We start from the raw sequence: 24784 nt of genomic DNA, 5'->3' as shown, positions 1-24784 counted from the left end.
TCCTTCCAAAGCGGGTAACGGGATTTCGATTCCGGCTGCCGACAGCTTCTTACGGGCGACCCCCAAACATAACTTTCTCCCTTTTTGTGCCGACACCAATATACCCAACCCTCAATTAAGAAACTAAGAGCCTAATAAAGGACAGCAAATTTGAGCAGTATTCTATTAAACCAATAAGTTACTAGAAAAACAGAGTACCTCCATGTTTTTTGAGATGATGAGACATATCTCACGTCGAAATCCAACTAACTGTGCTTCTATTTCCTTTGTAAAAGTAGGAATTTCCATTGCGGCCTCATTTACTCTATTAAGATCAGTTTTCTTCATCATTTCATCAGAAATGATTTTCATGCTTCTATCAAGACGTGTTTTGATATCTTCCTCTTCTTTGAGCTGTCATTTCAATTTCAAGAACACATTACAATCTTATAAAAACATCAAAGATCACATCCTAAATAAATGGTTCTCACCACTTGCTGTGTGGAACTATCAATAAGAGTTGCCTTCTGCCGTATTCCTTCCACTAGAAGATGGATGCATTCAATTGAAGTGATCCAAATAAGATATAGCATAGATTAAGAGCATGAGAGACTAAATTTTTGTAGTGATTGTAGCATATAGTCAAATGCCATACATGAAAATGATCAAAATTGTGATCTCCATTAATTCCTACAATATCCAAAGAAATCAAATGCTGTTCACCTTGTAAAAGTGCATTATTACTTACCCTCCAGAGATACTTCTTTGACTGCTCTGTTCACTTGCATGACATCGCTCTGAAGGGAGTCTAGGATCATGCTCAGCTTGTTTAGTGAACTTTCCTGGAACCTTAATCTGCGTTCAAGCTCTTCACTAACTTGGCCTATTCAAGAGTTTTGTGTGAGATAATAATCCCTAACATTACAGGAGTTACAATTCGACAGGAATTTTGGAACACAAACTGCCTAAAAGCTTGATCTATTGATACTAGAAACAAAAGAGTTGATCCACTTATTGCATATATACTTTAACAGATATCGTTTTTTTTATAAAAAAAACCTTTTAACAGATATCATCAACTAAATCTCTGTATACAATACAGAAAAGGAATTACATTTATTATCTGGAGCAGTGGTGCAACTCCACTGTCGCATGGCATTGCTGGATGTCCTCGACAGCTGCAGCTGAGAATCTTCTCGTGTTGGCATGATGGGAGCCAATGAAGATATTCTTTTTGATGCCGTTTCTCTTTCTTGAGAATCAAATTTCTAATACAAAGCAAAAGAAAACAGATTACAATAGAAACCACATTGAGTAAATTCTCCGCTTGAAAGAAAAAATTACAAAGATGCAAAAATGACTAAAACAAGATTTAGTAAACTGAAAAATAGTAAAGATTTTCACCAAAATGTATGTAATCCAAGCATGACATTAGGCGCAATTTAAAATTGCAAATGGCTGTGCCAAAATGAAAATATACTTCATCGCATGGCCCATCCATCAACTGTTAGTTTACCACAAAGAAGAAGAAAAATGCAAAAGATATGTACTAATAGCATCTCTATAGTAAAGAAGTTCTCTTCCTTGGAAACAACTAGTTGTTGCAAATCATTGAACTATAAAAAATAAAATTATAAAATACTTTGTAAGTTCTGTACAACTCACCAAAACTAAAATACCATTTCACAATTATTAGTTAAATTCAGACAACTACCTTTGCCTATAATGTTATAACATGTTCCCAAAACCATTACATTACAGCATTAAGAAGAAAAGAACATCTCAAATTTTAACTTTCTAAGAACATTTCACTACTAGCTAATAATACACATTGCCAATACACTCCAAAACAGTCCGGCTGCTTCCACTACAAATTAAACATCTAAATTCAATAGCAAGCCGCATAAATTCTAAGCAATGAAGTGGTCCCGCATTGGCCAAGTTCTTCACAACCGTGGGATGCTGAGTACTCAATCATCATAACCCCTAGCTTATGACAAACTTAATTCTTGTACTAGAATCTTCTACTCTACCTATATAAATAATTAGCTCTCCAATTATAACTGATATACATGAGAATAAATATGTTAATGCCAATATCTACTATGTTCAATTAATGCTTGGCTTAGTTCAGGTCTTTTCTTATAATCTACTATTGACGTTTCTTCAAGGTAACAGAGCAGATACTTAACAATGTAATTCCTTACCTCTCATTTCCCCCTGCTCTCCTTGAAACATCAACATCTCATGGATCATTCATTCATCAATCCCATCACATCCGGTGAACAAAGCTCAAGTGAACCTTTCTCACCAATGGTCGTAAACAACATTCCCTCACCTATCAAATTTCTTATTGAAAACGTTAATAACATCATAACAACCCAACAGTCCAACGATAATTATCCTACCTGGAGATCACAGGTCCTAAAATTTTCAGCTGATGGTTATGAAGGCTTCCTCACGGGCAATATCCCCAAACCCTCCAGATACAATACTTCCATTGATGGCATGTCCAAATCAAACTCCAACTACACCATATGGCTTCTCATTGATTAAAATCTAGTAGCCAATTTTTTATGCTATCATCAGCCCGTCACTTCTTCCTATCGTTCGTAATCTAGGCAAATCAGCAATATCAGGACAATACTTGAAAAGCCACTTCAATCGACCAATCTACCCAAAGATACTCAGCTAAATAATGAGCTACTCTCTCACCATGAGCAACAATACCATGACACAATATTTGAATAGAAGTAAAACCATCTTTAAAACAATATAGCAACAAGATCACGTGATGATCAGGAAGATATTATCCTAAAAATGCTTGACAGATTGCCAAAATCCTATCAAGCTTTCAAAATAGTTATAAACAAACTTCTTCCCCTAAGCCAAAATTATCTCTATTCCTTATTGTACACTGAAGAAAACAACCTCCTATGAACTCAGCAAAAAGATTCACTATCCGGACCCAAATGTTGCGCTCTCTGTTCAGCACAACAAACCAACCTCAGAACCAGGGAGAGGACACGGACATGCAAATTAATATTGTGCCAAAAGAGGAACGCTCAACAAGACCAAACTGAGGATGCAGAACACCTTTCCCCACCGTCAAATTTGTTGAAAATCTAGCCACACATTGCTACTTGTTAGCACTGAACCCATGTCCACCACAAGCCATCACAACTCAATCAAAACCCAATGCATCCTCTTGGGTTCTAGAAATAGGTTCCTACTCTCATCTCACAGCCAAAATTAAAGACATACAATCTCCCACACCATATGAGCCCCGGTTCAAGTCATATTCCCCTCCATAAATCAGGCGCGCTCATCCTACCCACTTCACAACGAAAGCTTCGATTCTCTAACTTCAAGTCCCCCATATCTCCCAAAATCTTTTATCAGCTCAAAAACTGACCTCTGAAAAAAATCTTCACTAGTTTCTTCGATTTCGTAATTTTAAACTTGCCCGTGATTCAGTTATTCACCCACCAAAGGGCTAATTGGATCTCAGTTAAGATGTTGAAGTGAAAACAGTGACACTTAACTACTTCTGCCATCACTAAAGAAACATGCAGTTATTTATAATATTAAACCCATCATGCAGATCAGACAGTGGTATGTCGGTATCTTTTGTTTTGATCTGCAGTCCCCATCGTAACAAAGAGTCGACAACAGTTAAGGGAACAGTGAAAGATAGAAAGATCTAGCAAATTAAGAACATTCTTTCTCTTTCATTTCTATCAATGTTTTAAGTCTTTATCAGTTGATTCAAATATCATGCTTACCTGATCGTTCCCCAAGTTCTCGAAAGAGTTCTGAGAGATCTGAGACTGAGAAAGCCCCTGAGAAAATGACTGCTGAGACTGAGATCGGAGTTGCGAAGCCTGATTTCTTCCTAACCCGTATGCATCCACTCCAGAATTCATTGTGCTCACTCTCCTGATAAAAATCGATCAACTACAGCGCCTAGGAGTACAAAACAAGTAGGATCGGCAGAGAAGTAAAAAAGTGACATAAGAATTCGGATCAGAACCTGGAGTGAGGCGGAAGCACTGAGATGGATCTCAGATCGCAGGCCTTGTTGATATTAAACTTCATTAGATCAGAGAAACGACGCGGATATTTCTTTTCCGAAAACTATCCGTATGATCTCTAGAGCGAATTTCATCCCAGGAACAGAAGCAGCTGCTTTCAGTGGAAGAGTGGGAAATGTAGGGGGAGTACTAATAGGCGGGACAAGAGCCGGGAATGCCCTTATATATATAGCGGAGGAATTCAAGCTAAGTACACGAGTTCTATTGCTACATCGGTGCCCAAAATTTATATGAATTGCAATATCGTCCTGAAGTTTGAGCTCGCATTGCAGCTCATTTTGCATTTCCTTGGTACGATGGAAATTGCTTAATTTAATTAAAATTTCATATAACAAATTCATATTTTTATATTCATTTTTATACTTAAAATTTTTTTATTTAAAAATTTTATATAACAAATTCATATTTTTATATTCATTTTTATATCCAATGAGAGAGTTTTTAAAATAATATTTGAATATTTCTTATTTATAAAATTAATACTCGTATTATTTTTTTAAGCTATAAAACACAGAAAATAATTCAAAAAAATAATACGAGTGATATAGGCATATCTACCACCTAAATTTCATTTTTTACACATATGATATGTTATTCATGCACGAAAAATATGCTTCAATTTTAAAAGTAAAAAAAAATTGATAATTTTTTATGTGATATGAAATTTTTGGATGATATAAATATAAAAAGTAAAGTTAAGTTTTAGACATGTAAATACATAAGAATTGGCTGGTTTGTATTTAAATATGTCAGGGCTGTCAAATCGGCTCTGGTGGTGAATAGCTCGTGTTCGGTTCGTTAAGAAACTCATGTTCGGCTCGTTCGCTAAGTTAATGAGTCGAACACGAACAAAGATTTGTTTGTTCTTGTTACGCTCGTTTTAGCTCGAAGTACAACTCATTATATATATATATATATATATATATATATATATATCGCGCAAAAATTTTTAGAGAGCGTGTTTTTTTTATAATCAATTAAAAGTATTAATAAAGAAAATAGAATAAAAATTATTTAATCAGATTCAAATTATGTTTTAAATTTTGCTACAATCCTTAACATTTTATGGCTACGTGATTAGAGTTGTCAAAATGACTTTTTGTTCGTAAACGGCTCGTGTTCGGCTCGCAAAACAAACGAACCGAACACGAACACACTTTTTGAGCTCAAAATATAAACAAGCCGAACACGTGCTAAGCTAAGGCTCGCTCGTGCTCGGCTCGTTTACGTCCCTACTTTGCTGTTGGGGGCCTTACATACATACCACCTAATTTCTTATATTTACAAATTTAACACCAAAGTATTTATATTTACATACATGCTAATTAAACCTTTACATCACATAAGTACACACCTCGTCCTAATTTTATTATTCCTATTTTGAAAAATTTCTATAGAAATTAAAGAGAAAAAAAGCTAATTTTTTTTTCTGGGAAATTTACATAAATACCACAAAGTTAGTAAGTTACTATGTGTTCGATATGTACACCAAAAGTTTGATATTTACACTTATAACCTTTCGCTATCATAAATCCATGCATAAAAATGTATATTTCACTTTTAAAATAATATCATAATGATATTTTTGATGTGATATTGAGGATTTGCATTATATGCATATAAATATGAATATTTAGATGTTAGATGGGTAAATACATAAGAATTGTGTGATATTTCAAACATATATATCCCATAGAATATTAAGAAATTTATTGAAATAGTCAGTAAAAAAATATTAAAAAAATTGCGATTTATACACATGAAATAGAGAATGCTCTTTGCAATTATGTATTGCTTAAACTTTTATTGACTAACATGAAAAGCATTCATTAAAAATAATATTTATATTACAAATTGTTGGGGAGTAGATAGGAAAAAAAGTTCTGTCCGGACGTCCGCACGGTCAACCACTGGCGGCCATATCGTTCTCCGATAACGTGCATGACAATGCGGTCGTCGGTGATTGACCGTTTGAACTGTTTATTATTATTGTTATTATAGCTTGCTTACAAGTTGTAATCTAGTTAGGAGCCTATTTCGATGATCGAGCTACTTTACATTAGTGCGGATTTTGATTTCGGAATGTAAATTTTTATTGAATTGAACTAAAATATTTGAGATTTCACGATGCACTATTTCTTTTAGGGGGATTTAGATGCATAACACCTAATTCCCATACATTCACATATCTAACACCTAAGTATAATTTTTTTTACAATTATTACACCCAAATCCTTCATATCACATAAAAAATAACATCATTTTAACATTCAAAATGTGAAGTGCAACATTTTATTGGGGTCTCATTTGAGCTTAGTCGAGTATGTCATAGATTAATTATAGCTCGGCCGAATCATAAATTATTTATGTTCAAATTATGCTTGAGCGGAGCTTTCACATATGTGTTCATATGTGGCTGGCTTAAAAAACCTTTTGGCATTTTCATACATACTACACAATTGTTATGTATTTACATATCTGACACCTAAACATTTTTAGTTACATGCACACCACTTTATCTTCATGCATAGGTTTATGACATCAAAGTGATATAAGTGTAAATATCAAACTTTAGGTTTAGGATATTTAAATAAATAAGAATTGTTCGGTATGTATGTAAATTTTCTTAAATTTTTTTAATGAAGGTAGTTGAATTGTACTTACATTATTTTTATTAATTAAATAGTCAAAACATTTGAATGAGAACTTCAATTTATTTATAAAGTTACCATGTAAATTTTATTTAAACAATATATTATTAAAGTAGAGAACAAGATACTTGTTGAAAAACAAACAAGTGAGTTCATTAACATTAATAAACGAGTTGGAATATGTTCAAATTTGACTAATTTAAACTTTTGGTTTATTTTCTAATTTGAATAAACATGATCAAGTATTGATCTGTCCATGATAGTTGCAGTTGTCTGAAGAAACAACTGAAAAGCTGTTTCTGGAGAGGATGTTGCAAGAAAACTGCTATTAGTGAAGCAATATGTCTATTTGGAATATTAATCACTTGTTGTACTTTGGTTGTTTTGAGAAAAAAAAAAGATATTAAGGTCCTTATGTACATGTGCTAGTTGTATGTTAACGGTTTTATAATGAATTCAATACCAAAAATAAATTTCAAAAGTTGACGGGAAGTCAGAAATCCATCATATTACATTAAAGGTTACATATCACTTAATAATGAATAACATGAAAATTAAAACTACAATAGTAATAAATAATGTTATCATAATATTACTCTTGGTATCCAAACGATCAAATCTCTTGAGAATTTTTTTTTTTTTCAAAACAACTCTTCACACATTGTCACTATCTGAAGTAGACTCCTCATAGTCAACACATCTAAAAATGTTATGATCATCTAATGATCTATTTTTGAGACACCTATAAAATTCTCATATAAGTGGCTTCCTAATGTGACGTAACCACACAACATTGCAAATCACAGTTGCAGGATGTAATATAAGTCTTTGAATACATATTTTTTAATAATACAAGGTTGAGTAAACACAACTTAACTTTTAATCATAAACCAGCATTGCAAATTATAGTTATAAAAAAAAAAGGACAGACCACAATGTACATTTCAGCGCACAACTCAAATCACACAATTGTATCAACAAAAAACACATAGTATCAACTAAAAAAAGCCAATACCAGCCAAAATTAAGTGGGAATCTGTTCATATCATAAATGTAAAGCAAATACTTACACAAAGCATTTATAATGAGTTCTCTAAGCTATTTCATCTCCTCAACTCCTTCACCATCCTGTGTCTGAGATTCTATTGCATCGAGTAATTTCGAGCATTGTCGTCCTATTTGATACTCAAATGTTTCAGGTGGGACATATGATCGATCATCATCTAAAATATTGAATTCGACATCATGATATGAAGGATGGAGTCATGTGAAAATCTGTAATGTCATCGTAGCCACAACTATTTTAACCTCTTTTTTTATGAGTAACTAGGCATGTCTTGTAGAATAACCAGTTATTCTTCCAGACTGCAAATGCTCGCTCAAAACTATTGGCTCAACTTAAAAGTTCAACATTGGTGCCCTCACAGGAATTAGAGACATATCTTCGATCTAGACTAGAAAGTTTCAAGTCATAAATAGAGTTGTACATGTGTGGAAAACAGATTAAGCAAATTTGAATAAACCTCATCAAAATGACTCTCAAGAGGCAGCAAAGAGATGACTTCGTTGCATCATAGCGCCAAACTAAAAAACATTAAACCCTCTTTTGCAGATTGCGGGATAACTTATCACCCATTGCCAAATGAGGGTACAAATAAAGAATAAATCCAAGGATCAATGTGATAAATAATCATAGGCAACAACAATTGATAATCAATTATAATAAAGCTGATCAACACCATAGGCAGCTACACGTAAGCCAAAAAGAACCAATCATTGCACTTGTTTCATTGGAGCACACGATTTTCATGTATTTACATATATCAAACTTAAACATTCATATTTTAACACAGCTATCAGATATCTAGGTTTATGATACCAATGCACCATAAAAATCTGTTACTAGATAACACTTATGAGGCATATATTTAAATTTTCATGTTCTTTCAAACCACCACGCTCGTGGGCAAATTACTCTATCAGAGACAATAAGCATTGACGCTACCGCACCACCGAAAAATTCTAGAATATCAAACATTCAAATCACAACATCACCAAAATTTGCACAGGCTAAAATATGCAGTATTAAAACCATGATATCATTAAAGTACCCTCCAATAGTAAAAATATGGAAACCAAGATCGTCATCAACCATTCAAAACACCACAAATAATCAAGGCATGCATACTATTCACCTATTGACAATAGTAGATGATAATATGTTAAGGCATGCAGTAGCTCAGAAACACCCCCCTCCCGCCAAACTTTTAATTTTACGATGACAATCAAATACCACAACGTCGATTGAAAACTTCCCAAATGACGACAATTGAATATCTCAACATCAACAGAAAACATTCCAAACGAGGGTAACCACAACAAATCATAACAAGGAGCGACCATTTTTTAGTCCTCCATCGCTGAGCTGAGAAAACGAAGAAGAAATATCATTCAATTCATGTTCACAAAAACTTACCTAACCCTCTGCAATTGATGCAAAAGAAAATGAAGAACACCTCAAAAAAAAAAAAATCAAGAGCTTCGTAGCCAACAATCGAGAAGCAAAATGGAAGGCAGACCTCTATCGCCCACAAATCAAGAGCTTCGTAGCCAACAATCGAGGAGAAGCAAAATGGAAGGCAGACCTCTATCGCCCACAGGAGAAAATGAAAGAATGCTAGAAGAGATTAGAACGCAGAACAAAGAGATGGAAACACTCGACAACAAGCAACCTAAGCCCAAGGGGTTCGAAATTAGAAAGGAAAATGTGGTTTCAGCTTGCGGCCTGCGGTAGATCTTCAGAGATCACAAATACTTATGGTGATCTCAGCATAATACTTTGATGGATCTCGAGTATGAGATTAAATATATAGTGGAGGTGATCGATAAAAAACAAATCTCTGATTTCATTCACTAGCTCTTTATATGATACTAAACAAGGAATGCAACTGGGATATTTATTGGCAAAATATAAACTTCTCTAATGTTTGTGACTGGTAAGCAAGTCTTATGCTCAACTCTTTATTGGTAATGTTGATGTGTTTGTTGCTTCTTACAGAGAATTATAGGTTTTGTTAACTTGGAAGTTTCCATGATACTTATTCAACCAAGATTGATGATATTGTCGCGAAGTCTCTAATAACTTACAAATGTTGACTTGAAATTTTAAAATGATGCATTCTATTGCATTTATATTACTAGTGAATATTTTGACTAATATCTTTGGTAGCTTAAATTTGAGTGTATATCAAAGTAATTCCTCTCTGAGATCTTAAGAGTAGTTATGACAACAATATGCTTCAAATTTTTAACATTTTATTTTCCAACCAAGGAACAAACTGTCAAACAGCCTGAAAACTTTTAATGGCTCTAGCAAATTGTCTCAAAATTTGTAATGCTTTTAGGGGGAGAAGTCTTAAAAACCACTTTAGTGGATGTTATAAAGAATAATCAACACTTGTGATCATACATAAATAATGGTTGTTCTACTTAACCCGACTAGAATAAGAAACCTCCTACTTGATTTAATGTTTCTCGTAATTCATTAGACATTATCTTGTTCTTTTATTTATTTGCAATTAAGCCATTTATTTTATTGGATTTTTTGTAATTTTTTTTCCGGACCTGTATTGGACTGGTTTTATGTAATGGGGGGGAAAGGAACATGTGAAAAGAAATAAACTTGTATCTCCCGTTCTATCTCACTTCCCGTTCCCCCTTCTCTATTCTTTATATTTTATAGATTAACCCATGAATCGGTGCTTTCATTCCAAGTTCACATCCTCCGTGTTTTTTTCCTCCTATGCAGGGTGTTTGGCGGTAGGAAGATCTTAGCATTACTAGAATTTAGTAAATTCGGATTTATTAAATTCACATCCTTGCTGAATTTATTAACTTCAAATTTAACATAAATCAGAGCAAAAAATTGGACTTTAAATCCAAAATTTTATAATTCCATATAAGTTCGGTTTTTTTTTTTTATGTATGGTTAGATTTAATAAATAAAACCAACAAACCCCCCTGGAACCGATCTTCCCGCTGCATCCATAGTTTTTTTATCCACAACCCGTTGTCATCGTCCTTCCTTAGGTACACTGAAACCTCTATTTCTCCACAATGACCTCCACTCTCCCTCAAGATCCTTTGCTTATTTCTCTCATTCGCCCCGTCCAAGAACCCTCTCGGTCCACGATATCCTCTTACGGTCCATCGCCTCTGCAAGGTCCAACTGCCTTATTGTATCCAGCTTGTCTTCTAGCTCAACATTCCTTCACCATGCAAGGCAAACACAGCCATCAACAATTCTTTCCTACACTACTCAACCCCCTCAATCGTCCCGATTTTCCAGACAAATTTGTTACAATCGGACAGCACAGCCTCACTTGATTTATTTTCACACGACTGATCCAACCACTTGCCAACATCAGCCACTGAATCTTGGTCTATCTCTGTCAATGCTTGGAACCTACCACATTTTCTTCAAGATCCTACTACTTCCGTGTTAGTCATGACCTTGATGTCTGCTTCGATCCATCCATCTCTTTATGGCAAAGGGTACTCATTCCGCGATGCAAACGTTAGTCGATCCTTTCTAGGCTTACTCACCACGACGAGCAATGCTTGTCCATTGGAGAATTGTCGCAAAATAATATCAAGTTAGCCAAATTAGATGGACATCAAGATTAGGAACTTCACGGCACTTTTGCTACGCCTTTGAGGTACCCAAGTTCCTTCCTCTTCTAATTCTAGAAAATTTTGGTCTGAACCCTTTTCATTCGGTTAAATTAGAGATTCCAAAATGCTCTTGCGGGAAACCAGTATCCGCTGAATTCGTAAAGTTGAATAGTTTTGTAGATACCATAAGCTTTCTGATCCTAAAAAATTATCTTTTTTTATCCTTTCATTTAATCGGACCCCTTAAAGAATGGTTGTTGGATTGAAAGCAACCAAGGTGTACATACTTTGTCTAAATTCTTGCAACTTCTTCGTTCCTGTTTTGGTCCCTCACAATATCGAGATCATGGGGCGAATTAACAAAAATAATGCAATATTCTTCAGTTCAAGATTATCAAAAAAAAAATTTGAAAAATTATCTAATGTAACATCGGACATTCTTAATCTTGCTTTGAATCAAGCCTTAAGCCAGAAATTTGAATAGAGGTCTGAATCCATCGACCTTCTTCTCTCTCCCAAGTTATGGTCCTTGTGGACATGGCGAAGTCACCAATTTTCACTCATTTTCACACCATCCCCTTCTCCATGAAAAAAAATATTGTTAGCATCCTTCAAAGCTCGTTGTTTCACCATTACATCTCTCCAAATCCTCTTCACCAGTTGAAAGACAAGCTATGGTGAAAATGGAGGAGAAAAGAGATAAACGTATACGCTATAGTTGTGATGAACATTATCTGCTTGTAAACCTTGCATATTGACTTTAATAATAACCGAAGAAGCTGATTCTTTATGCAATGATTCACAATTTTCTATTTTACTATTTCTGAACTTAATGTAGTTGACAAAGACGAACAAACTACCATTAGTTATAATGCTTTAGTGGGACAACACTCAGCAACCAATATTCATCTTATGGGATTCTTGCTGTTGAGAAATTTGGGCAGAGAAAAATAGTAATTAACAAAAAATCAGAAGAACACAGAGATTTAAGAGGTTCGGAAAAAATGTCTACATCTTCGGAAGCAGAGCGGCGACTTCCTTTTTAATATTCAGAAAAGAGTACAGAATACAAAATTCAGCTCTCGGAGTCTCAGAGACTCGCCTAGGGTTAAAAACATGACATATATATAACCTTATAGTACAATATGTAATTACTTAAATTACCCCTGAACCAAACCGCGAGGTATTACCCCCGCACCCCCAACCCACATAATGAAACTCCCTTGATTGGACAGATCCTTCAGCTCCACTCCGCTCGTGGGCTCCGCTCCGCTCCGCTCCAACACCTGTCCCATTTATGATATATGAGTCATACTTAACAAATCTCCACCTTGGCGGATATCCAGCCCCTTTAGGAGAAATTCATATACCTAACAAATCTCCACATTGGCGAATATTTAACCCCTTAGAAAAAATATATCAAAGAGTTTCTTATGCACCAATGTGGGTTGGGCCACCACGCTTCCACTGCGCCTTCGTTGATCCCCCCAACCCACTAAATTCTAAGAGACACAACTCTTCAATTTCAAGAGACATCTCTTTGTTCCAAGAGACTCCAAATTATGGTATTATGAGTCATACCTAACAAATCTCCACCTTGGCGAATATTCAACCCCTTTAGGGAAAATGCATATACCCAACAAATATCCACCTTAGCGAAAATCCAACCTCTTAGGAGAAATATATCATGGAGTTTCTTATGCACCAATCTGGGTTGAGCCTTATAAATAATCTGTTAATTAAGATTCTTTAATTAAGTTTCTCTTAATTAAGTTTCCAAGAAAAAATGACTTTCCCTTAATTAATTTTCCAAGAAAAAGGAATTTTTCTTAATTAAGTTTCTAAGAAAAAGGAAGTTCCCTTAATTAAGTTTTCAAGAAAAAAGAAGTTCCCTTAATTAAGTTTTCAAGAAAAAAAAGCCTCTTAATTAAGTTTCCAAGAAAAAAAAAGACTTTCCCTTAATTAAGTTTCAAAAAAAAAAATTTTCCCTTAATTACGTTTCAAAAAAAAAGACTTTCCCTTAATTACGTTTCCCATAAATCATTTTCCTTAAACTTCCAAGAAAAGCTCTGCCTCCGCTTTCCTTCTCAGAAAAGTTCTGTTTCTGATTTCCTTCCAGAAAAGCTCTGCCTCTGCTTTTCTTCCAGAAAGAAACTTTCTTATACCAAGTGCAGCAGATTCCCTTTCTTTGTCTTTCCTGAGTCCTGGAATATCTCCGGAATATCTACGCACTAAATTTCCTTCTCAGTGGACTTTCCTTTTCCGCATGTATTTTTTTTCCCGTGTCCGCCCTTCCAATTCTGCTCCTCCGCCGCTCAAACACCTCCGTCTTTCACACCAAACTGCTGTCTTGTCGTCGGTCTCTAAGAATTTATCTCGCCGATCGCGACTTCTCCTTCTCTACGCGAAATATTGTATCGCGATCCTCCGCTCGAACTGCTCGAACTGAAGTGTCGTAAATCCTCTCTCTGATACATTAGCCGAACACAAATCGGAGAATCTTTCTTCGTACTTCCTGCGCAGCCGAAATTTTTCTTCCTTGCTCTATAACCTCTCTCTGATACCACTTGTTGAGAAATTTGGGCGAAGAAAAATAATAATCGACAAAATTCAGAAGAACACACAGAGATTTATGAGGTTCGGCAAAGATGCCTACATCCTCGGGAGCAAAACGACGACATCCTTTTCAAGATTCATAAAATAATACAGAATACAAAATTCAGCTCTCGAAGTCTCAAAGGCTCGCCTAGGGTTACAAACATGACATATATATAACGCTATAGTACAATATGTAATTACTTAAATTACCCCTGAACCAAACCGTTGAGTGTTACCCTCGCACCCCCAACCCACATAATGAAATTCCCCCGATTGGACAGATCCTTCCTCTCCGCTCCACTCGTGGGCTCCGCTCCGCTCCAGCATCTGTCTCATTTATGGTATATGAGCGATACCTAACACTTGCCTAACACTCACATTCAAATTCTTGTTGACAGTGGCTCTATACATAGTTTCATACAAGAACGACCTGTACATCACATTGGGTTACTTGCCTATTTGTGGCGCGGCGTTGGTATTGGGTATTTAGTGGCTAGAAGACTTAGTTGATGTTTTAACTAATTACAAAAGACTCATTATGAAATTTACATGTACTTGCCAACCTATTCAATTGCAAGGCACCTTCAACTTTCCATCGATTGTATTCAAATTCATCAGTTAAAAAAACTGCAGGCTACCGATAGTATTGCATCATGTTTTTAAATTTTCTTTGTATTCCGGATGCAAATTCTTCTTCATATAAATATGATTCTATTACACCATCTTTACAACATTTGCTAGCTTTTTTATTGTTTATTTCAAATAACCACCAAGCTCCCTCCTTACAGAGATGACGATCATCATATACATACCATTCCCAATTCATCCAGAATCATCTGGTTAGTCTTTTTTTCATCTCCAGTGTTTTAGTTAAAAAGAAAGATAGTAGTTGGCATTTCCGTGTCTACATTGTTCACAAAATCAAATTATGATCTCAAACAGATCTTTGATTCTGACCGTCGATGAGCTTCTCAATGAACTACATGGGGTCTCTATTTTTAAAACTTAATCTGCATTCAGGATATCATCAAAATTCAATGGCTAAATATGATTGTTATAAGACAGCATTTTGTGCTCTTGAGGTTCATTATGAACTCCTTACTATGCCATTTAGCTTATCAATTGCTCCAACTACATTTCAAAATATCATGATTATTTTTAAAATCATGCATTTGTAAATTTATAATTATTTTCTTTGATGATATTGTTATCAACAGTAAACACATGATGATCACCTTCATCAACTCGATATAATTCTTCAACTTCTCAAATATAATTCATTCTTTTTAAGAAAATCTAAATGTACTTCTGGTTTCCATTCTGTTGATTATTTTGAACATATTGACAGTAATAACAGTGTTTCTCCTGACATTTATATAACAGATGCAATGATTAATTAGCCTATTCCTACTATGTATTAAACAATTTCATGGATTTTTGGGCTTGGATGGTTACTAGTGTTGTTTTGTTTGTAATTTTGCCACTATTGCCTCCCTACTTACATTACTGCTTCAAAAATACAACTTTCATTGGACTATTTATGTCACCATTTCTTCTAATACCTTAAAAATAGCTCTCCATCAAATCTGCGAGTTCTAGAACTTACAAAATTTCCAAACCTTTCATTATTGAAACTGATGCATCTATAGCACGTATTGGAGCAAGTTTGACTTGGGAAAAGATACATATTGACTTTTATTAGGAGAAAAACTCAATTCTCCTATGCAACGGGCATCCGCTTATGTTAGTTTTACTCGCGATTATTGAATCAATTGTTAAACGACGTCAATATCATTTAAGAAATAAGTTTACCATTAAAATAAATCAAAAAATCATTAGGGAAATGATGAACCAAGTTATTCAAACTTTTCAGCAACAATGTTTCCTTATGAAATTAATTAGCTTTGATTACTCTATTGAGCATAATCCCAGAACCTCAAATGAAGAAGTTGATGCGCTTTCACATATGCATGATGATGCATCTTCTGTGTTACTTTTATACTATTCACAGTACTTGTCTCATTGATATTCACCAAGCTATTGCCTCTGATTCAACACTATCTTCCCTAATCAATAAAATTACTGTGCACATTGATCACTTTCCCCATTGTTCTTATAAAGATGATTTTTTTAAGGGCAAAATTATGGTTCCCCAACACTAAAACTTGACTACTTTATTGCATGTTTTTCATTCTAGCACAATTGGGGACCATGGAGGGGTAAATTAAACACTTCGCCTCATACAAAAAACAATTTTTTACTTACAAAACAATCTGATGTGCAAGAATTTGTTAGAACATGTCCAACTTGCCAACTTACAAAATATCAAATCGTAACCAGGCTGGATTACCTCAACCACTTCATATTCCATCCGTTGTTTGGGAAGATCTTTCTATGGTTTTTATCACAGGGTTGCCCAATTCCGGTGTTAAAACTGTTATAACGGTGATTGTGGAGAGACTTACTAAATATACTCATTTTTTCCCTTTCATTTCACTGCTTTTAAAGTGGCAACTCTTTTATGATAAATATTTGTAAACTCCACGGTATTCCTCATTCTATTGTATCTAATGGAGATCAAATTTTCATTTTTGGCTACTTCAACCTTGAGGACAAGGTCTTTTTTTTATGATGGAGTTGATACAAAAATAAATAATGTCTGTTCTACTCGACCAAGTAGGAACAAGAAACCTCCTAGTTGGTTTAATGATTGTTTTAAATAATCAGGCATTATCATTTTATTTTAAGTAATTGCAATTAAGTCGTTTATTTCCTTGGGCTTTTTTGTAATTTTTTCCAAACTTTTATCGGGTTCGGTTTATAAACGCATGTAATGGGAGGAAAATGAACATATGAAAAGAAACAAAATTTCTATTTTTTGGTATGTTTGAGAGCAATTCTCCTTGAAACATTTTTTATGAGCAGAAAAAAAGTTCCAAAATCAAATAAAGGAGCATAATTTGTCCTCTACTTGATACAAGTGAACAAGAAAAACAGGAAAGTTGTCCTACAATTGTTAAACAGTATCTCAGCTGCTAACCATAACATCCAAATGTAAACATTGAAGAGGCATGATTTCTGCATTTATCAAGCAGGAATTTTTCCATCCCGACTTCCCTTCCCTCTAATTCAAAACAATACAATTACTTGTTCAAAACAACTCAAGTTCTAAATTATTACATACGAAAAGCAGGAAAATTCATGAAGAAAACAAGAAACGACAAGAGAATCAAATTCTCTCCCTCAATCATAACCCTCATCAAAAAAGAAAAAGAAAAAAAAACAGAACTTACACCTCATTTCTCCTTGTCGCCGTAGTGTCTTTTAAGTGCCCTCGGCAAGTACACCGGCAGAAGAAATCCAAAGAGATTAAAAGCCCAGAATACAAAATTAGCCACCGCCAATCCTTTACCGACCAACAACCTCAGCGCCGACCACTGTTCACCGCCGGCAATCGCTTCCTTGTTCAACTCAACCATCACCCAATCGATGAGCGTAAACATCCTCAACGCGTTGAAGGAAATCGGCACAAAAGCCCTGATCGGCAGCGAGAAATGATGCGAGAACGTCACACCTTCCATGAATACCTGGCTCGCAAGCAGAAACACGTGCGGCACAGCGGCCTTGATTCCCTCCTTGTCTCCCTCCATTATGCCCTCAAAGATGTAGGCGATCGGAAGGAGAAGACCGAGGAGAGCTCCAATGGCGACATAAACGGCTATAAGACGGTTGCCTGCTCCGAATATAGGGGGTTCGACGGATTGAGAGGGGTGGAGAGGGGGGAAGGCATAGCGTGAGAGGAAGATGATGTAGGGCAAGGATGAAAATACAATGATGATGTCACCGGCTGCGACCATGCCGGAGGCGGCCAGGACTATGGAGACTGCGAGGGTGTTGAGCTGCCGTAAAGAGAGGAAGCGATGGTGCGGGTGGTGTTCCGGGATAGCGATTGTGTCGCCGCCGCTGCCCTCGGAAGGGACGGCGATGTCTTTGGTAGTCGGCCCAATTCCGCCAGACATTGATTTGGTTTTCAATTAGGGTTTGTGTATTTCAAATTAGGGTTTGTTGAGCTTTCTTGAGATGGAAGAGGACGAAGAAGAGAAGAAGAGAGAGGAATGAATGGGTGGCCAAGAACACGTGGCGGGTGAGGTGGGTTACGTGGCGACGAAAGGTTGAAAGTATGACACGTGTTGTGCAGTGTTGCAAAAAGTATATTTATTATAATAATTTTTTAATGTTAATCGTTGATGATTTAATTACCAAATTTAATTTATTTTATAATTAATTTTAATTATACAAATCATTAATTACTCATTTACTAAGCTAACTACAACTTATTTATAATTGTAATAAATAACTAATAATTAATTAGTAGTTTAGTAAATTAATTAAATAATAATTTCTATTCAATCAATTGAAAAGAGTCATTACTAAATTTATTAATTAACTACTTCATCACAAACATTAGAAATTACTCAATTAATAGCTATTTAAAAAAATATATATTAAAAAAATTTTTATAATAACAATTTTTAAGGGAATTTACATATACCACCCAATTCATGAGTACTTGCAAATATCTAACATTTAAACCTCGTGTTTTACATTTATACCATCAAAATTTTTTATATCACATAAAAAATATTACTATTTAAACATATTTATAAGAAAAGAAATACAAATTTTCATGTACAAATGAGATGGCATATAAGCAAAAGTTGAAATTTAGGTGTTAGGTCTTTTATTTTTTCTTAAAAGGATTTACATAGCAAAGAACTAAAGTAGAAAAAAGGGTAAAAATTTTGAAAATTAGAAAAACTTAAAAATAGATTAGAATAGTTGAAAAACTTATCCGAAGAACAACACAATACACCCAAACCCCATGACATGCCTAGATTGCTTAAGGAATTTGACAACCTAACGGTAGATGAAATTCACTTAAGTATCAGCACTCTGACCTTGAAATCAAAATTTTCAAATTTGAATTTGTTATCATTTAGATTATACAAAATAATCATTTTGAGGGGATATCCACAGAAGATCCTAACTTTCATTTAGCGAGCTTCCTTGAATTATGTGTCACATTTTGCTATAATGGTGTCTCCAACGATGTTGTTAGGCATAGAATTTTCCTTTCTCACTGAAGGATAAAGCTAAAATGTGACTAAATTTCTAGCTCTAGGGCATATCGCCACATTGATCGAATTTTCTTAGAGATTTTTAGCAAAATACTTTTCACCATCCAAAATGGCAAAATTTAGTAATAACATCGCTTCGTGTTGTCAACTTGATGAGGAATCAATTTATGAAGCCCGGGAAAGGTTTAAGGAACTTCTTTGAAAATTTCCCTACCATGTCTTATCAAACAAGTTAATAATTCAAACCTACTATAATAGGTTGGTAGGATCTCTTAAGTCCAACATAGATGCAACAGCAGGAGGATCTTTCATGTTAAAGTCATACGATGAGGCATATACACTGATTGAGGAGATGACAACAAATAATATTCATTAGCCATGAAATAAAGTTAAACCTAGAAAGATAGTCAGTGTACATGATACAAATGTATTATCCATTTTTATATTTCAAGTAGTTTCTATCTCTAGAAAGTTAAATCACCTAAGATTGAATTCATTACCATGATCATCATTTATAAAAGAGAATGTTTATGGACAACTAGTTAATCCAAGTGCATCGTCTATAGAATCTATGAATGCCATAAACAGTAGGTTCAATAACCCATACTCCAATACCTACAACTCAGGCTGGAAGAATCACCATAATTTTACTAGAACAATAATAACCAATGTGTAAGAACCCAGCTGTAAGGAAATAACCAATCTAATCCAGTAGGCAATTAGAATAATCAGGGTAATGACAACCCTAAGTAAACATACCCACCCACAATTTAAAGAGAAGAAATTATCTTTGGAATAAATTTTGATGCGTATGTGGAATCAACTGCAGAATCAAGCTGCAAAAATTGAGGACAATGAATACTAGTCAGGCTAGGCAGCGAACTCGTTAAGTAATAGACCTAAGGGAACTTTGCCAAGCAATACTAAAGTGAGGCCCAATGATAAATGGAATGAACATGTTATGGCTCTTAAATTAAAAAGTGGGAAAGAATTGGAGGAATTGAATAGAAGAGAGCAAATAAAAGATGAAGCCAGTCTTGAGCCCGAAAGACTTGGTGAAAAACTTACTCTTTGAACATAAGTTGGATCAACAATTCTCAAGATTTTTAGAAATGTTTGTTACCATCAACATTCCTTTTATTGAGGTCTTATAGCAAATGCCTAGTTACGTAATTTTCATGAAAGATATTCTTAATAGGAAAAGGAAGCTAGGTGACTTTGAAACCGTACCTTTAAGTGAAGAGGGTGGTGTCATTATTCAGAAGAAGCTCCGAAAAAAAACTTAAGGACCCTGGTAGTTTTATTATGTCATGTGTCATAAGGGAGAAGTATTTTGGGAAGGCCTTATATGACTTAGGAACCAATATAAACCTCATGCTCTTATTTATTTTTAAGTGACTTGTACTGGAATAAATTCATCCAATGAATGTAAAACTTCAAGTTGCTAAGAAATCCATCTATTTTTAGGCCTTATATCACTTAGGTGGTCTCAAAGCTGCCTTCTCTTACTTTTTGGATGTCTAGAAGATCTTGCTCTACGTTGTTTATGGATAGCAATTCACAAACCCGAGACTGCTCTAGATCACCCCTGACAATGGTAATTTCTTTATCTCTAAGAAACTTGATAGCAACATGGTAAATAGAGACCACCGCTCTGAAGTTGTTCAACAGTGGTCAGCTGAATATAGCGTTATACGTTGAGGGTGAATCCACCACAAGGAAATCTTTTGTGACCATAAATTGTTTCTCGTTTTCTCCCCAACTTAAAGGGAACCCGACCACTCCCAACACTTCCTTCATTTCGCTCGAGAATCCATATAGGAGACCGATCGACGTGGTCATCCGACCGGCATTGAGGCTCGGTTTGTCAAATACCTACTTGAATAATATATTTCACAAAACTCATTGTATTAATGAGAATGCTTCATACATGGTAATTGTTGATTATAGCTGTTATTACAATGACATCATTATATGGATTTCCCTTTGGTGGAAGAACCTCGTCGATAAAATAAAATGGTGGTTGGCCACTGGGTTTCTGAGCAAAAATTACCCTACTTTATATTCTAAGCAATGAATGACTTTTGTGAAGATGGTTCTGTTGATCGTTCCTCCAGTAGGAGTTTCTCCCTACTTTTGAGTCATGACTCTAGGGGTGACAATTTCTTTCAACTTCCCTACTTTATCAGCTCCTTGATCATGCTTCGCAGATATTTGCATTCTTCCTTATTGTGTTCATGATCTCTGTGATACTTAGAATACCTTCTACTATTTCAAAGTAAAGCCTTGACTCTCATTGGCGTTGCTTTCCTGAAGAACTCCTTGTCCTAGATGACGTCCACCATTTCTGCCATGGACACTCTAAGTGAGGTTTTACTAAGGACCCTAGAATTATAGTAAGGGTGTTCAAGATGGTGGGACGATTGATGATTCTGGGCCTTGGTTTGCTATCTCTGATCCTCATGACGCCGGGTGGAGTGATTGTCAAGGTGACCCTCATAGCAGGATTGGTTGGATTATTATGCACTTTGTATGGGTTGTCCTTTGATTTCTTGTGACGGTCTCTTCTGGTGTCTCTATTCAGCAGGCTTAGAGACATTCTCATAAGCGACGATATATTTGTTGGCCATTTCCAACAACTCGACCAAGCTTTGTGGCTCTGCGAGTTTGAGGTCAAAACGAAACCTCTCCGACCTAACTCCTTGTGTCAGCGCGCCTTGGGCCATGTCAGGCTTCAAGTCCTTAATTCCAGTGCTTTGCTCTAAAGCATGTGATAAACACCACAAGCTCTCATTGATTCCCTGGTTCAATTACCACAAAGAGCAAGAGCTTTTCTTAGGTTTCAGGGCATTGACAAGCTACAATAGGAAGAGTCTTATGAACTCGACAAAGCAGGTGATTACTCCCACGGGCAATCCGTCGAACCACCTTAATGCGATGATCTTAGCGTTGTGAAGAACAACTTACACTTAAGGAAATCATAAATTTTCAACTGGCATATGAAAGATTCAAACTGTGCGGGGTGGTTGTTAAGATTTGACTGTCTTTTATACGGCTCTAAGAACGAGATCTTGAACTTCTCGAGAGGCTCAACTCAGGAGACCTGTAGGTCGGAGGCGTTTTCTGACTGCCTTTGTACCTCGATCTACACTTGTCAGTTTTTCTCCTTCAAGGGGAAGGATCTGGCGATGTCCTGGTATAGACCGTCGTCAAGCTTTTTCCTACACGTAGATCACCCTCCTTCCATTTTTGGTTGGTGGTTCCCTGTAAGGGAGGTTGAGTGATCCCTGTTGTGCTGGCTCTTCTCCTGGAACTGGGGCTGCTTCTAGGGCAGCGAACGCCCTAAGTAATTCTACGACTGTTATAACATCTGGTTGGTGATCTGAGTTCTCAAATCTTGCAGGCATTGTTGAACGAGAATTTTTGCATAAACTCTCAGGAGAATGTTGCTCCTCCTATGTTCCTCTGATCGGACTCTCCCTATTGTCATTGCTGAGCTCCTAATCTTGCTGACGAAATATTTTCACGCTCACTGAAACTTAAAGGATGTTGAATCTAAAAGTGTCCGGAAAACGTATCCAAGGAGTAGAACGTTCTGCTAGGAAGTGATTAGGGAGAGAGAGAGAGCACATCATAAAACAGTAAGAAGAGTGTCATTTATTTATGACATGAACTCCTATTTATAGACATATGTCTGAATATTATAAATGTACATATTACTTACATCATCATTAACTTTTTAGGCGACAATTTGATAATTACAGAGTTATTCACATATAATAGAATTATGGACTAATTTAATCGATGAGAGTTATTAATCGTCAAGTACAAAAGAGTGATTCCTGTCGATTGTTTCGAAGGTTGCTTATTGCCCTGCAGAAGCTTGTCCTGATGCCTTTCGTCAATCTTTCGAATAAGGCACTTCTTTTGTCAATATCCAACCAAAAAACGATCGTCAAAGGACGGTTCGATCGTCCGCATCTTCTTCCTAAACCATTCATCTGTTTTGAAATTCGTGCTGACATATTTATATATATATAGGCATGAGGAGCCACTTAAAAGAGAAAAATATTAAATATGGTGAAATGTATGTATGGCAATGTTCTAGATGAGTGGAAAAAGAAAAAAAAAATTCAAATGCGTGGACCTCCTCCGTTCACTTTGTAATTTGTAATACCTTCTCCACTCAAAAGGCTCAATCCCATCTAAACATATGATATCCGCACCTCATAATTTCTCCAAAATCCAACTCTGATTAAACAGAAGCTCATCTCTTGGTGAAGAGCTTCTCTCCATGAAATGTTTTATGGGTAGAATGCAATTGTAAAATGAAACTAGGAAGATTAACATCCATACCATTCAAATTCTATGTACTTGCATATCTAACACCTCAATTTCAAAATTTACATATATATATATATATATATATATATCACCTTAACTGTACATAAAAAATACATCTCACTTATTTAAGCTAAAATGTTAGTATTTTTTATGTTATATAAAAGCTCAGGGCGGTATAAATATAAGATGTAGTTGTTAGATACGTAACTACACAGACATTAGGATTTGGGTGGTATTTATTTAAATTCCCCATCAAATTAATGTAATGCATGTTTTGATAATTGCAAAATTTACCCTCTATCTTGCTAGAAAATATCTGATGCGTGCACCATACCTACAACAAATAAAATGAGAGAGAAAGAGAGAGAGAGAGAGAGAGAGAGAGTTTGCATACAATTACAAATGTTCTCTCCTATTGCTCGCTAAATTATGCATCAGGAGTCTTTGTGCAAAACTGTATCTAAAGTTCTATCAGGGCGTACCACATGTACATGCAGTCTCACCTTAGTAAAAAGTTAATTAATATATTACCTCGACTTTAAATATGCTTAAAAATATAAGATAAATATGGACGTAATAAATATTCAATAATTGTAAAGTCACACTTATCAACGCAAGAATAAGTATCGCTCAAGTAATATAAGGCTCTAATGGAGTCCTAGATGTCGATCCCACAGGGAGTGGTTTAGAACTGCGAACTAAGTTTTTAGAAAAGCAATGCTTTAATCACAACAACGAAGTTCAATTTGTTTATCTGTCACTAATAGGCAATTGAAATAAATAGGTAAATTTAATAACTACTAAATAACTAATGATACTAAGGATGGTCTAATTGTGATATTCAATATATAAGAAAACATCATTCTCCTTGTCAAAAAATTATTGTGAATGGATAAAGTGAATTAATTCAATTTATATTGTGTCAAATATGAGCATACATATTATTTACCATTTGGTTCAGGCATAAAGAACATTGACTAATTCTACGCTTGTTTACTGAATCTGCGGCTAGGCTGGGAGGATGTCAGCTCTCACTTCGGAGCTATCAAGTTCCCCTCACCTGAGGGCTAACATCTACACTTCAGCACCCAAACGATATGACCGAATTGGGGATTTTAGTATGTCACTCTAAAATCTCCAATTCTACGCCCGATAATATTATTTCCTTATTTATTTGCACCCAGCTTCCAAGGGCTTTGATCTCGTTGAATCTTGGATGTAATCCTCACTTTAGTTGTAAAACTCAACATATTTTAACAAATCAATTAACCATATTGAAAGTAAATTAAGATCAAAGTGAAAATAT

At 35.3% G+C, this 24784-nt stretch overlaps 2 protein-coding genes across 3 annotated transcripts in view; both read right to left on the bottom strand.

The window, feature by feature from the left end:
- Positions 1–4230, bottom strand: part of LOC110030113 (protein PAIR1) — a 40111-nt gene extending 35881 nt beyond the window's left edge. The window contains exons 1-6 of one of the 2 annotated variants that reach the window (XM_020732693.1): positions 4013–4230; positions 3765–3918; positions 1094–1247; positions 728–862; positions 471–523; positions 199–393 (exon numbers count right to left, since the gene is read on the bottom strand). In XM_020732693.1, the coding sequence (XP_020588352.1) occupies positions 199–393; positions 471–523; positions 728–862; positions 1094–1247; positions 3765–3918; positions 4013–4077 (756 nt within the window). In that variant the 5' untranslated portion in view covers positions 4078–4230. The remainder of the gene's footprint in view (positions 1–198; positions 394–470; positions 524–727; positions 863–1093; positions 1248–3764; positions 3919–4012) is intronic. The other variant, XM_020732692.1, reaches the window with a different exon arrangement.
- A 12821-nt stretch (positions 4231–17051) lies between these two features.
- Positions 17052–18122, bottom strand: LOC110030110. Its single transcript, XM_020732684.1, has one exon. The coding sequence runs from the start codon at positions 18013–18015 to the stop codon at positions 17293–17295; it is 723 nt and encodes a 240-aa protein (XP_020588343.1). The 5' UTR covers positions 18016–18122; the 3' UTR covers positions 17052–17292.
- Between the last annotated feature and the right edge of the window lie 6662 nt (positions 18123–24784).

This window comes from Phalaenopsis equestris, unplaced genomic scaffold, assembly GCF_001263595.1.
Source record: "Phalaenopsis equestris unplaced genomic scaffold, ASM126359v1 Scaffold000657, whole genome shotgun sequence".
Lineage (NCBI taxonomy): Eukaryota > Viridiplantae > Streptophyta > Magnoliopsida > Asparagales > Orchidaceae > Phalaenopsis > Phalaenopsis equestris.
The sequence above is the reverse complement of the archived record's forward strand: the minus strand, read 5'-3'. Positions and strand labels throughout refer to the sequence as shown.